The sequence below is a fragment of the Nematolebias whitei genome, chromosome 9, assembly GCF_014905685.2.
Source record: "Nematolebias whitei isolate Nwh7 chromosome 9, NemWhi1, whole genome shotgun sequence".
NCBI classification, from domain to species: Eukaryota; Metazoa; Chordata; class Actinopteri; order Cyprinodontiformes; family Rivulidae; genus Nematolebias; species Nematolebias whitei.
The window spans coordinates 7259017-7272451 of record NC_056506.1 but is presented as its reverse complement, the minus strand read 5'-3'; the positions used below and the strand labels follow the sequence as shown (position 1 = coordinate 7272451).

The following is a 13435-nucleotide window of genomic DNA, read 5'->3' as shown; positions in this document are numbered from 1 at the left end:
AGAAACTGAGACATTTATTTTCTAAACATAACGTCCCAGTGGCTTTTAAACCCCAAAATACATTACGGCAAAGACTGGTTCATCCCAAAGATCCAGTCCCCTGGCACAAACAGAGTAATGTTGTGTATGCTGTTCAGTGTCAGGAGGGCTGTGATCAGTCTTACATCGGGGAAACTAAACAGCCACTGGCCAAAAGGATGGCCCAGCACAGAAGATCAACATCATCAGGCCAGGACTCTGTGGTCTACACTCATCTCCAGGCCAGCGGTCACTCTTTCAGGGATAAAGATGTTCACATCCTGGATAGAGAGGAACGATGGTTTGAGAGAGGAGTAAAGGAGGCCATCTTTGTGAAAAGAAATCGTCCATCATTAAACAGGGGTGGAGGCCTCCGGGTTAAACTGTCCCCCTCTTACAATGCTGTGATTGCAAGTATCACTCAACCCCCTGTGAATAGTAAACAGCCATCAGGGTGCAGGGTGCATCGTTAGGCCGATGGTCCTTCTTGATCATGTGAGCTGCTGGTTTTGGTTGTCAGCAGCAAAACTGGTTGATCCACTCTGAGAAGGTGCTATTTATAAGACTGAGCTGAATACAGCACCTCAGACTGAAGAAGTCTTTCGGATGAAAGACGAAACATTTCTACATTTTTTTTTTGTTTTGCTTTGTTTTGGTTTTTGAATGTTTAGAGGACCAGATTTAACTTTTTTAGAATCCTCTCCAGGGTGCAGTTATCCCTATAGCTTGTACAGTTTTTTTCTACCACATCTTTTTCTTCTCTTCGCCTCTATTAATGCACTTGGACACAGAGCTCTGTGAACAGCCAGCCTCTTTAGCAATGATGTTTTATCTTACCCTCTTTGTGCAAGGTGTCAATGGTCATCTTTTGGTCAACTGTCAAGTCAGCAGTCTTCCCCATGATTGTGTAGCTACAGAACTAGACAGAGACCATTTAAAGGCCACTACAAGTGTTTTGAGTTAATTAGCTGATTAGACTGTGGCACCAGGTGTCTTCAATATTGAACCTTTTCACAATATTTTAATTTTCTGAGATAATGAATTTGGGATTTTCATTAGTTGTCGATTATAATCATCAACTTTAACAGAAACAAACATTTGAAATATATCAGTTTGTGTGTAATGAATGAATATACAAGTTTCACTTTTTGAATGGAATTACTGAAATAAAAACTTTCATGATATTCCAATTTTATGACCAGCACCTACATATATTTATGTTTGTTGGTTTTCATTATTTAAACTTGCAGCATGTTGTTTAGTAATTATTACCTGTTCAGCTACTCTGTAAACCTCCTTCTTGTCACTGCAATCACAGACAAAACAATGGACCCTGCTGGCTCCGCTGCTTTTAATAATCCGAGCCGTTTCCTTCACTCCCTCCTCATTAATGTCCCACAGCACCAGAACAGTACCGAGGGCTGCAAACTCACGGGCCATGAGACGACCAATACCACTCCCTGCCCCCGTGATCAGAACCACCTCTCCACTGATGTTCTTCTTCTTTCTTGGCACCAAGAAAAAAAATAAAGATTCCAAATTGTACCAAAAAGACAAAATGATGACTTGAAGGGTTTCCAGAAAAAAATTCATGATGAGTCTGAGGAAAAAAAAAACAAGAAAATTATTATTAAAGTGATTATCAATTGCCTTCAGAAAGAGTACATGCAGGCCTTTGTATCTATCGCCACCAAAAGAGCTACAATGTTTAGAGTTTGTCTGAAAAACATCTCATGAATTATTGAATACACTTTAATAAAACTTTCAACAAATTACCACTGAATGTAGACCACAACTGATTCACTTTTAGAGTCAACCAAATCAAGATGGATGCTCGAGCTAATCAACATCATCCAAAACAAAAATGGCTATAACTCTGTCAGTTTCACTAATCAAAAGTCCAAAACTGTATGTTAGGAGGTATATATAGTGCATTGGTTGAAAAAAATTGCCATAGTTGCATTTTATCAAAATATGATGAATATCATCTATGGATCCCTTGAATGAAAAGTCTGATGTATAATCCTAAAGAAGATTTTGAAGCACTTTCCTAAGCAGTAACGACAACCAACTACAATTTTGAGCAGAAAAGCCTTAAATCTTTCCCTGCGAGCCAGTATACACTCTAGCTTGTTTTTCCCCTACCAGCTGGGAAATCTCATTGCAGTGTTTCCCCTACCGTTGTCCAAGGAGGGCGCCCTGCCCTGTCAAAAGAACCGAGCACCCTGCCTACTGAAAACCAACCCCTCCACCCCACCCCTGTTCGACAACTATCGACGCTAACACAGCGCTAAGCTAGCATGCAATAAAGACGTCTCCCACGTCCCCACCCCTATCGACAAAAATCAATGAAGAGATGAGCGCCCTGCCAAGGCAAGAGACCTAGGGGAAACACTGCATTAGCTACAGTAAATATGGTTTGAGGTTTCCTATTTCAAATGGCATCAAGAAATCCTCATAAGAATATCTTAAACGTAGAATTCCAACCAAGTTTCCAGTCGTCATCCTGACTGGGAAGACGACGCCAGATCTCAGGAACAGCTAATCTAGTTATAAAACGTAGCTAAAAAAAAAAAAAAAAAAAAACTGAAAATGTGCTCAGGTAATTTTGAACAATTCAAATTTAATCCTTGGCTGAAGTGGACGATATATATAATATTGTGATATTTCAGATAGGGGTGCAGAAAAAAAAAAAGATTTTGTTTTAGTCCTGGCGATTCTGAATCGTTTCTAAAGGTCCAAAAATCAATTTTAAAATGCATTTAAGTTTTATATTTTTTCCGCTCCTACTCCCCGTTTGGCCGCCGTAGAATCGAGCCGTGTAGGCCACCGTACAGCAAGCTAGTTAGCCAGCTCCCTTATCTGAATGGAGCCTGCTAGCATGGAGGAGGGGGACAGCACGATTCAACCCGCTGCTTCGTCTTTAAAAATCATTTGAGATCCTACAATGTTTTGGGGGAAGACAGAGCTTAAGAAGAGCACTGTTGTTTACAAGAAGTGTAAAATAAAATTGCGGTACAGTATTTTGGAAATACGACAAAATTCACGGAAGATGAAAGCGAAGCAGCCGATCAGCGAACTCTGCAACAAACTTCCAAGCATCTCCAAAAGCTGTGAAGATTTCCCTCTCCATCTCCTGCTATATCACAAAGGATTTACAATCAGACCGCTCAGTGGAAGGTGAGGGGTTCAGGTTTATTTTTAATATGATGGATTCAATGTACATTATTCCTTCACGTAGATTTTATTTTATTTATTTGCAATAAAGCAGCTCCACAACTTCACCATGAAACAACGAATGGGAGAAGCTCTGATGCAGCTGCAGCTCAAAGGTAACAGTTATTTATCATATACTAAAACTTATAGACAAGTTGTACAACAAACTTTATGCAATTTGTCTTTTTAACAGGTTGAAGAGGCCAGATGAGACATCTCCTGGAGCCAGTTATAAATGATACAGTTTATGTTTATAAATTACAGTTCAGAAGAGGTTTTTGTGCAGACTTGCACAAGTTTTGAAATTTTGTTAAAGATTTACTACATATGAATTAATATGGTTAAGATTGAAGTTAAGATCGCACCCCTAATTTCAGAGCATTCTGACAATAACAAAAACAAAAAAAAACAGAAATCATATTCATTTGACAAAATTAACTTAACATGTTGCTTTGCAATATTATATTTAAAAAAAAAACAACAAGGGTAAATCTCAAAAAGTTAAATCTGGTCCTCTTGACATTCCAAAAAAAAACCCAAAGCAAATAAAAAAAAATTTAGAAACGTTTTGTCTTCCATCCGAAAGACTTCCTCAGTCTGAGGTGCTGTATTCACCTCAGTCTTATAAACAGCACCTTCTCAGAGAGTAACTTTATAAGACTGAGCTGAATACAGCACCTCAGACTGAGGAAGTCTTTCGGATGGAAGACAAAACGTTTCTATTTTTTTTTTTTTTTTTGGTTTGCTTTGTTTTGTTCTATTTCGTATAGGCTTCGCCCTTTAAAGGCTGTCGCTGGTGGGTTTATCCTGTCATGCAAAGCATCGCACTGAAAAAAATTAGTCCAAGCCCACTTGTTGCATGGGCCCCACCCGGTCTGTATAAATTACGTTAAGAGTGGGTAATCGCCTCCCATTTTTCTTCAGCAAGCTAATAGCACTGTCAGAAGAACGAAGAAGGGAAGTTGTCCAGCTTGATCGGCACAACCTTTGTTAAGGCGGCCTGGGGTCCCGCCACGCCAACCTCCTGCCGTCCTGGTGAGTTCTCCTCCCCGAGGAGAAGCAGACGAGCAGCCTTGTTTCAAGATAAGCGCCGAAGAATATGTCTCAGTGGCGGGTCGCTACACACTGGACGATGCCATCGACCCTTTTTTCCTTTTATCGCCGACTCTTGGAGCGAATCGGATGGTTCCTCCAGGACAGGCGACGTCAGCAGCAGCCCCCGCTGCTCACTCCCTCCTGGAGAGCGTAGTGTCAGCCTCGTCTGCTGTCTGCCTATCTCGCATCGCAGTCTGGATGACAATGGTTCAGAGGTCCACCTGGCTTGTCACTCCCCCTCCCTGTTGGAGAAGCTGCAGATGGACTCGCTGGAAGGCCCAATCACGACGGACACGCTGTCCGGAGCCAATTTTCAAGGACATGCTTGAGAAATAGAAAAAGCCGGAGGAAGTGTCAGAGATTGTGCGCCATCTGATCAAGCCGCACCCCTCGTCTCGCCCCTAACTCTCTCTCCTGGTGGCTCCAGAACATGTGAACGCCCTGTGGGTCCCAATTCTACGACGCCTGTTATTGGGTCACCCTTGGAAACTGCCGTGGAGGGAGGATGCTCTCCTCCAGGCAGAAGGAGCGATCAGGAGTTACCCAGAAATAGGCCAGCACCTTTGAGTCTGGCCACTGAGCGGATCCGCTTAGAGAGGATAGGTCTCTCTCAAGATGTAGTGTGTACGATCCAGGATTCACGTGCTGCATCTACCACAGCACTGTACACATCAAAGTGGACAGTTTTTCAGCGCTGCTATACAGAAATCTGGCATTCTGCACATTTTGGTCCTCAAAAGAGTGTCCCTTATCTGTGAAGTGGAGGTGAACAGCTGAATCTTGTCCTGATGAGCTGGCTCTCCTGTGTTGAGCCATGCGTCTGTGAAGAGGCTGTTTAGTTTCTCCAATGTAGAGGTCTGGACAGTCCTCACTACACTGGACCGCATACACTACACCACTCTGTGTATGGGTGTTTTGTCCTTAGGGTGGACCAGCCTCTGTCTTGGAGTCCTGCTGGGTTTGAAATGTACTGGGATGTTGTGTTTGTTGAAAATCCTTCTGAATTTATCTGACACTCCAGCAACATAAGGGATGACAATGTTTTTCCATCTGTTGTTCTCCTTTTTCTGTTTATTAGTGTGTTTTGTAGATTTCCTTGCTGACTTGACAAAAGCCCAGTTAGGATATCCACATGTTTGGAGAGCTTCTTGGATGTGTTTCTGTTCCTTTTCCTTCCCTTCTGTCTTTGTGGGGATGCGTTCGGCCCAATGCTGTAAAGTTCTGATGACAGAGAGTTTGTGTTCCAGTGGATGGTGAGAGTCTGTTCTATGAAATTATCTTAAACAAAGTACAGGTTCGGGTGAATGGTCGGAACAATGAATAAACACTCACAGGCTGTTTCTGCTAGAATAATAATGTGTTATTTTATTAAACCACCACAGATACAGTGAAGCAAAGTACAAGTACATTCAGTACAAATCAGATATTGATGTAAAAGCCCCTCACCGTGACACCAGACTGGGAAGCCGTTTCAGTCCGAGTAAAAATGTAACATCAATATCACCTTCAAGTTTGGGGCCTTTTAATTTAACGTCAAAATCTGGGCTCTCTAATTTTGGACCTTTGATGTTCAATGTTGACAATATCTGCTTTCAGAAGGTTGATGTCAACTTCTGGACCTTCTACTTTTGGCCCTTTTAATCTAAATAATGGCATCTAGCCCTCAGCTCTTCTGCTGAGACACCATCCATCTCAGCTGGAGGCACTCCTACCTGTATTAATGCCCTCCAGAAAGCAGAACGAGTAGGTTCCTGCATGTTATTCCGGCCGTCCCTTCTCGGCCCACGACCCATGGGTTGACTAAATGTTTTTTCACGGTTTTCAGCTCTGTGTTTCTCTCTGTGTTCCAATCTCCGAGTGTACCCAGTTTCAACACTTGGCTTCGAACATCAGTCCTTGAAACAACATGCACTTGATAATCTACCACCCAACGCACAGCGAGCGCATTCCTTAGACACAGTGGAACCAATCTCTGCTCGCATCCCTCTAAGGTCACCCAATGCTCCTGTAAATCAGGCCAATCCGATGCTCCAGGAAACATCTGTCGGACTGCCTCTGCATCAGAATAACCTTCATAACCTTCAAACAAAGGTCTCGAGTCTTGCAAAGCTCTGACTCCCTGTCGATACGCTGAATTCACTCCTACCTGACCTCCACCTTTATCCAACAGCCTAGCTACCCAAACATCTGTGGGTTGTGCAGTCTGTTGTTTATATATTTTAGACAAGTGAGCAATCTCCTTGTCTCCCCAGATGTTACCATCCCAACTCGATGGATCCCATCCAGTTCCCAAATGAGCAACAAAAGCCACATCAGTCATTCTGTTCAACTCGCGCCTCCTCGAGCGCCGGCTTCTGATTCTTCGTCTCTGAATAGGTTTCACACCTTTAATTCCTCCGGCAATAGAGGTTTTTGCCACCACTTTATCAGGCACTACTTCTTCCGCCCAGATATAATCATCATTATCATCATCCTCACCCAAGATGTTACCGTCCCAACTCGATGGATCCCATCTGTCATCTAGTGCGGCAACAAAAACTCGTACCCATTTAAGTGACACACTACGCTTCTTTTTCTTGAATTTTTCTCGTTTCAACCGGGACACCTGCTCCACCGCCCCTTCAGCCACCGAGCTCATTCTCTCAAGCTGAGCACCGAGCAGCTGAATGTGTTGCTTATTCAACAAGCAGGCGGTCTGTGCCTCCTCACATTCTTGTTTGTTCCGTTGAGCCTGTAACTGCATTTTCTGACTTTTCTCATGCAGTTTTTTCCAGGCTGCCGCACACGCCCACATGCGGCTTCGTAGCCCTGTTACCAGAGCTTTCTTTTTGACCTCTATTACTCACAAAGAGGTCAAAACATCACCCGGACTATCTGCTTTGAGAGAATCGTTCCAAGGCTCGGGGTGCCCCGCTCCACCTCTCAAACACAACGCTAACAACTGGAATGGGGCTTCTTCCCATCCCGGTACAACTTTTTCCTCAATGTTTATCTCTTTTTCCTTTTTGGTTTTAAACATTGCTCAGCCTCCCCGATATCATGTTCGTGACGCCAGAAATGTTCTATGAAATTATCTTAAACAAAGTACAGGTTCGGGTGAATGGTCGGAACAATGAATAAACACTCACAGGCTGTTTCTGCTAGAATAATGTGTCATTTTATTAAACCGCCACAGATACAGTGAAGCAAAGCACAAGTACATTCAGTACAAATCAGATATTGATGTAAAAGCCCCTCACCGTGACACCAGAGCGGGAAGCCGTTTCAGTCCGAGTAAAAAGTTATCAATTGGCTGGGCATCGGATCAGGATCCACAGCAGACTTCAACTCTAATTCTGAGTGTCACACTTTAATACTCTCTGCATTACATGGGAACATCTCCCAGTACATGCCCACCTGGACTTAAAGTCTGTGAAAAACCCTTGAGATAGTGTGAGAGCGTGAGAAGCATAAAAACCTCTAGATAGCGCGAGAGCGTGAGAAGCTAGGGTGAGAAACCTCGAGATAACGTGCGGGGAGGGCGGGCCAAGCCTCCCCCCTCGGGCCTCTCGGGTGGCTCACAACAACATGCACCAAAAACTCTTCATATCACAGGTTAAATAGTCAGAAAAACAACATTTTATTCAACTCTCAACTCAGAGTCAAACAGAAGATACTGGTCTGTGTGGGTTGATTTTCTGTAAACTTCAATGTTGAGGCTGTCCTCTCTTTCCATCTGAACCAAACAGTCCAAAAAAGGCAGCTTGTTGTTGTGTGCATCCTCTTTGGTGAACTAGATGTTGTTATCGACCGAGTTAATGTGTCTGGTGAACGCTTCTATTTCCTTGGCTTGGATTTTGACCCAGGTGTCATCCACATATCGGAACCAATGGCTTGGAGTTGTTCCCTCATAGGAGTTTAGGGCTCTCTGTTCCACTTCCTCCATGTAGAAATTGGCAACAATGGGTGACACTGGAGATCCCATGGCACAGCCGTGCTTCTGTCTGTAAAAACTGTCATTGAACTTGAAATAAGTGGTGGAGAGGCAGAGATCCAACTCAATCCAATCTCAGACAGAGGCTGGTCCACCCTAAGGACAAAACACCCATACACAAACAGAGTGGTGTAGTGTATGTGGTCCAATGCAGCGAAGACTGTCCAGACCTCTACATTGGAGAAACTAAACAACCTCTTCACAGACGCATGACTCAACACAGGATAGCTACTTCCTCAGGACAAGACTCAGCTGTTCAACGCCACCTCACTGATAAGGGACACTCTTTTGAGGACCAAAATGTGCACATTGTGGACCGAGGACACAGATGGTTTGAGAGGGGGGTGAAGGAAGCAATTTATATTAAAAGAGAAAAGCTGTCTCTTAACAGAGGAGGAGGCCTCAGATTTCCACTTTCAAAAACATATAATGCGACTTTAAGACATATTCCCAGCCAGTTTTCACACTTGATGGGAACAGAAGGGCATCGGCTGTGAATTAGAGTAACAAATCTAAAAAAGTTAAATCTGGTCCTCTGGACATTCAAAAAAACAAAACAAAGCAAATCAACAAAAAAAATGTAGAAACGTTTCGTCTCTCATCCGAGAGACTTCCTCAGTCTGAGGAGCTGTATTCAGCTCAGTCTCTTAAATAGCACCGTCTCAGAGTGGATCAACCAGTTTTGCTGCTGACAACCAAAACCAGCTGATCACATGCTCAAGAAGGACCATCAGCCTAACAATGGATCATTAGCACACTGATGGCTGTTTACTGTTCACAGAGGGCTGAGTGATACTAGCAATCACAGCATTGTAAGAGGGGGACAGTTGAACCCGGAGGCCTCCACCCCTGTTTAACGATGGACGATTTCTTTTCACAAAGATGGCCTCCTTTACTCCTCTCTCAAACCATTGTTCCTCTCTGTCCAGGATGTGAACATCTTCATCCCTGAAAGAGTGACCGCTGGCCTGGAGATGAGTGCAGACCGCAGAGTCCTGGCCTGATGATGTTGATCTTCTGTGCTGGGCCATCCTTTTGGCCAGTGGCTGTTTTGTTTCCCCGATGTAAGACTGATCACAGCCCTCCTGACACTGAACAGCATACACAACATTGCTCTGTTTGTGCCGGGGGACTGGATCTTTGGGATGAACCAGTCTTTGCCGTAATGTATTTTGGGGTTTAAAAGCCACTGGGACGTTATGTTTAGAAAATAAACGTCTCAGTTTCTCTGATACTCCCTCAACATATGGAATGACCACTGGTCTGGGTCTGGGTTCCTCCTTTTCACCTGTTGGCTGACTGGAGTCCTGTTTGGGTTTCTTCTCTACTTTCAGGAAGGCCCAGTTAGGATATCCACATTGCTCTAGAGCCTGTCTTGTGTGGGATTTCTCCTTCTGCCTGGCTCCTGAGCTAGTGGGGACGCTGTCTGCTCTGTGATACAGAGTCCTGATGACTCCTAACTTGTGCTCCAAAGGGTGATGGGAGTCAAACTGCAAATACTGGTCTGTGTGGGTGGGTTTGCGGTACACCTCAGTTTGCAAATGTCCTCTATCAGAGACTGAGACCTCACAGTCCAAGAAAGCCAACCTGCCATTTTTTTCATCTTCTCGTGTGAACTTGATGTATTTATCCACAGAGTTGATGTGGTCAGTAAAATGTTGGACTTCCTGAGATTTGATTTTAACCCAGGTGTCGTCAACATACCTGAACCAATGACTTGGTGGTGTCCCTGAAAAGGACGTCAAGGCTCTCTTTTCTACCTCCTCCATGTACAGGTTGGCAACAATAGGATAAACTGGAGACCCCATAGCACACCCATGTTTCTGCCTATAATATTGCTCCCCATATGTGAAGTAGGTTGACTGCAGGCACAGTTTCAAGAGTTGACACAGTTGTTCTGTAGAAAGTGTGGTCCTGCTGCTCAGAGTGGTGTCTGATTTTAATTTTAAACTGACCACCTCTACTGCATCATCAACAGGAATGCATGTAAAGAGTGATGTTACATCAAAAGAGACCATTGTTTCATCAGTCTCCATGATGACATCCCTCACCTTGTCCACAAAGTCCATGGTGTTCTGTATGTGGTGTGAGCTGCCAACTAAAGGGATGAGTACAGACAGTTGTCAGCAGCAAAACTGGTTGATCCACTCTGAGAAGGTGCTATTTAAGAGACTGAGCTGAATACAGCTCCTCAGACTGAGGAAGTCTCTCGGATGAGAGACGAAACGTTTCTACATTTTTTTGTTGATTTGCTTTGTTTTTTTTGAATGTCCAGAGGACCAGATTTAACTTTTTTAGATTTTTCTACCTGGATTATTGAGCATGCATCAGGATAGAGTAACAAAGACTTTAAGAAACCCCTACTGTTAAGGTGTTTAGGTGTGAATTGCCAATCTACATATGTGTGTGTCTTATCTCACTCAGCCTTATAACCTGAATCTCTCACTCACTGCTCTTGGAATTGAAAAAGCTCCTCGGATCAGGAGCGAAACGTCTTCTGTTACAAATAAAGTCCAGTTGTTTTTGTATTGAACGCTTTTTGAATTCATCGTGTCCTGGATGACTGAGAATCTTCACCAGCTAAATGGCTGAAGAAAAAAGCTATTTGGGAGCCAATTGCCTGGTCTCACCGTAATTTATATGGACCGGGGGTGAGGCACACACAGCCAGTGGGCGCGGACTAAAGTTTTCAGTGCTGCGCTGCGCACGAAGGGATAAACCCACTAGCGATAGCTTTAAAAGACTGTTTAAAGTCTATTTAAAAGACTTTAATAGCTTTGGTCTGAATGACTATCGGCCAGTGGCCCTCACCCCGATAGTCGCTAAATGCTTCGAAAAACTGGTCATGACTCACATCAAAACAACCATCAACATCAACGAGGACCCTCATCAGTACGCATACCGTGAGAACCGATCAACAGAGGATGCAATCTCCTCTGTGGTCCACACTGCACTCAACCACCTGGAGCAGAAAAACTCTTACGTCCGTATGCTCTTTGTGGACTTCACATCCGCCTTCAACACCATGATCCCCCAAACCCTGATGGACAAACTATCCACACTAGGACTAAGCCCCTCCATCTGCAACTGGGTACTAGACTTTTTAACAAACAGACCACAGTTAGTGAGGATCCACAACCTCTCCTCCTCCACCATAACCCTCAGCACTGGCTCTCCTCAGGGATGTGTGTTGAGCCCCCTCCTGTTTACTCTGCTCACGTATGATTGTGCAGCTACCCATCCAGGCTGTCACATTGTAAAGTTTGCAGATGATACAGCGGTGGTGGGATGCATCACAAACAATGATGAGTCCAGCTACAGGCAAGAGGTGGAACACCTGGAGAGCTGGTGCAAAGAGAATAACCTTCACATCAATGTGAAGAAGACAAAGGAGATGATTGTGGACTTCAGAAGGAACAAAAACATCTACACCCCCCTGAACATAAGAGGATCTGCGGTGGAAGTGGTCTCCAGCTACAAGTACTTGGGTGTACACATGAATGACAACCTCAGCTGGAGCAACAACACCACCAGCCTGATCAAGAAAGCTCATCAGAGACTCTACTTCCTCAGACGGCTGAGGCGAGCTGGTCTGGGAAGCTCAGTCCTCACCTCCTTCTACAGGTGTGCAGTGGAGAGCATCCTGTGCTCGAGCATCAATGTGTGGCATGGAGGCTGCACAGCTGCAGAAAGAAAAGCTTTGCAGAGAGTGGTGAAGGCTGCACAGAAATCTGTTGGAGTCAGTCTCCCCACCATCACAGACATCTACACCTCCAGATGCAGGAAGAGGGCCACCTGCATCATGAAGGACCCCACTCACCCAGCACACACACTTTTTGCCCCACTCCCCTCAGGAAGGAGGTTAAGGAGCATTAAGTGTAGAACCACTAGACTGAGGAACAGCTTCTACCCTGAGGCTGTTAGACTCATGAATCTCTAACTAGAATAATCACTGTGAAAAACCATATCATGTTGCTGCTGATCTGTTTCATGTTGCTGCTGATCTGTTTCAATGTTGATGTGTTCATGCGTGCACATCTGCTCACAGACTCATGTTCATGTTTGTGGTGATGTTCAATGTTTTATGTTATGAGTGCTTAGTGTATATTTAGTTGATGTTTTTCTTAGTTCATATCTTAGATGTTATTACTGTTTTTCTTATACATTTTATTGTTGGATGTAACTGGGATCATGTGTACATAATTTCGCTCCACCACATGTACCACATGAGGTGCAAATGACAATAAAGAAACTCTGACTCTGACTCTGACTCTGAAAAGGGCTGCGCCTATACTCATAGAATCTGGGGTTACAGTACATAACCAACGTCTTTGATGCCCACTCCCTCACACATATACATTTAGAACAATGACCTTTCTTATTTTAAGCATAAAATAACTTACTTCTGCTAAATGAGCTTTAAAAATAAAATAATTAATTACACGTACGGTAAGGTCAGAACAACAGGTTTCAACACCTGAATAAAATTATCCTAAAAATATTTTATAGTTTACCAACAGCAATGTCCCATGTATTTATACTCTTTTGTATTTATTTATTTGTTAATTGTTAGGCTTCTTGATCTGGGACCTGAGTCTGAAAGTTGTACCATAAACATGCAAATGTGAGATGGTATGGAAAAAAAATTAAAAAAATCCTTGAATCCTTGGATTTATTTGGGAGGGGCTGTACTCTACTGAAACCAGCAAACATATGTTAGGTCCTGTTCAGACTTCTACTTCTAGGTTTCTATCAGAGGTTAATCAATGCACAGTCTATGATACTAACTTGGACTTTGACATTTTGAATGCAGCGTAACATCAAAGCACCAGCCTAAATGTTACTCAAAACCAGCAAGCATTACTATTAAACATACACAACAAATACTGTGAACATGTATCTGCAATTGGTCTGCCGTGTCTATTTAATGAAGCCAAAGAACCAAAATTTGAAGACTGGTATTGTGACAGGAACTACTTATCTAACAAGTATGAACATAAATTTAACCCTTTGTCAGAATGGATTTAGAGTTCTTACTCTGGATTCTTTAAATCTGACAGCAACAACCCGTCTCTCTCTCTCTCTGTGTGTGTGTGTGTGTGTGTGTGTGTGTGTGTGTGTGTGTGTGTGTGT

General features: G+C 43.5%; 1 protein-coding gene across 1 annotated transcript in view; it reads right to left on the bottom strand.

Moving 5' to 3' along the window:
- LOC119414862 (epidermal retinol dehydrogenase 2) overlaps positions 1 to 13435 on the bottom strand; it is a 123308-nt gene that overhangs the window by 108071 nt on the left and 1802 nt on the right. The window contains exon 2 of the mRNA XM_037681983.1: positions 1291 to 1618. Coding sequence (XP_037537911.1) covers positions 1291 to 1611 — 321 coding nt within the window. The 5' untranslated portion in view covers positions 1612 to 1618. The remainder of the gene's footprint in view (positions 1 to 1290; positions 1619 to 13435) is intronic.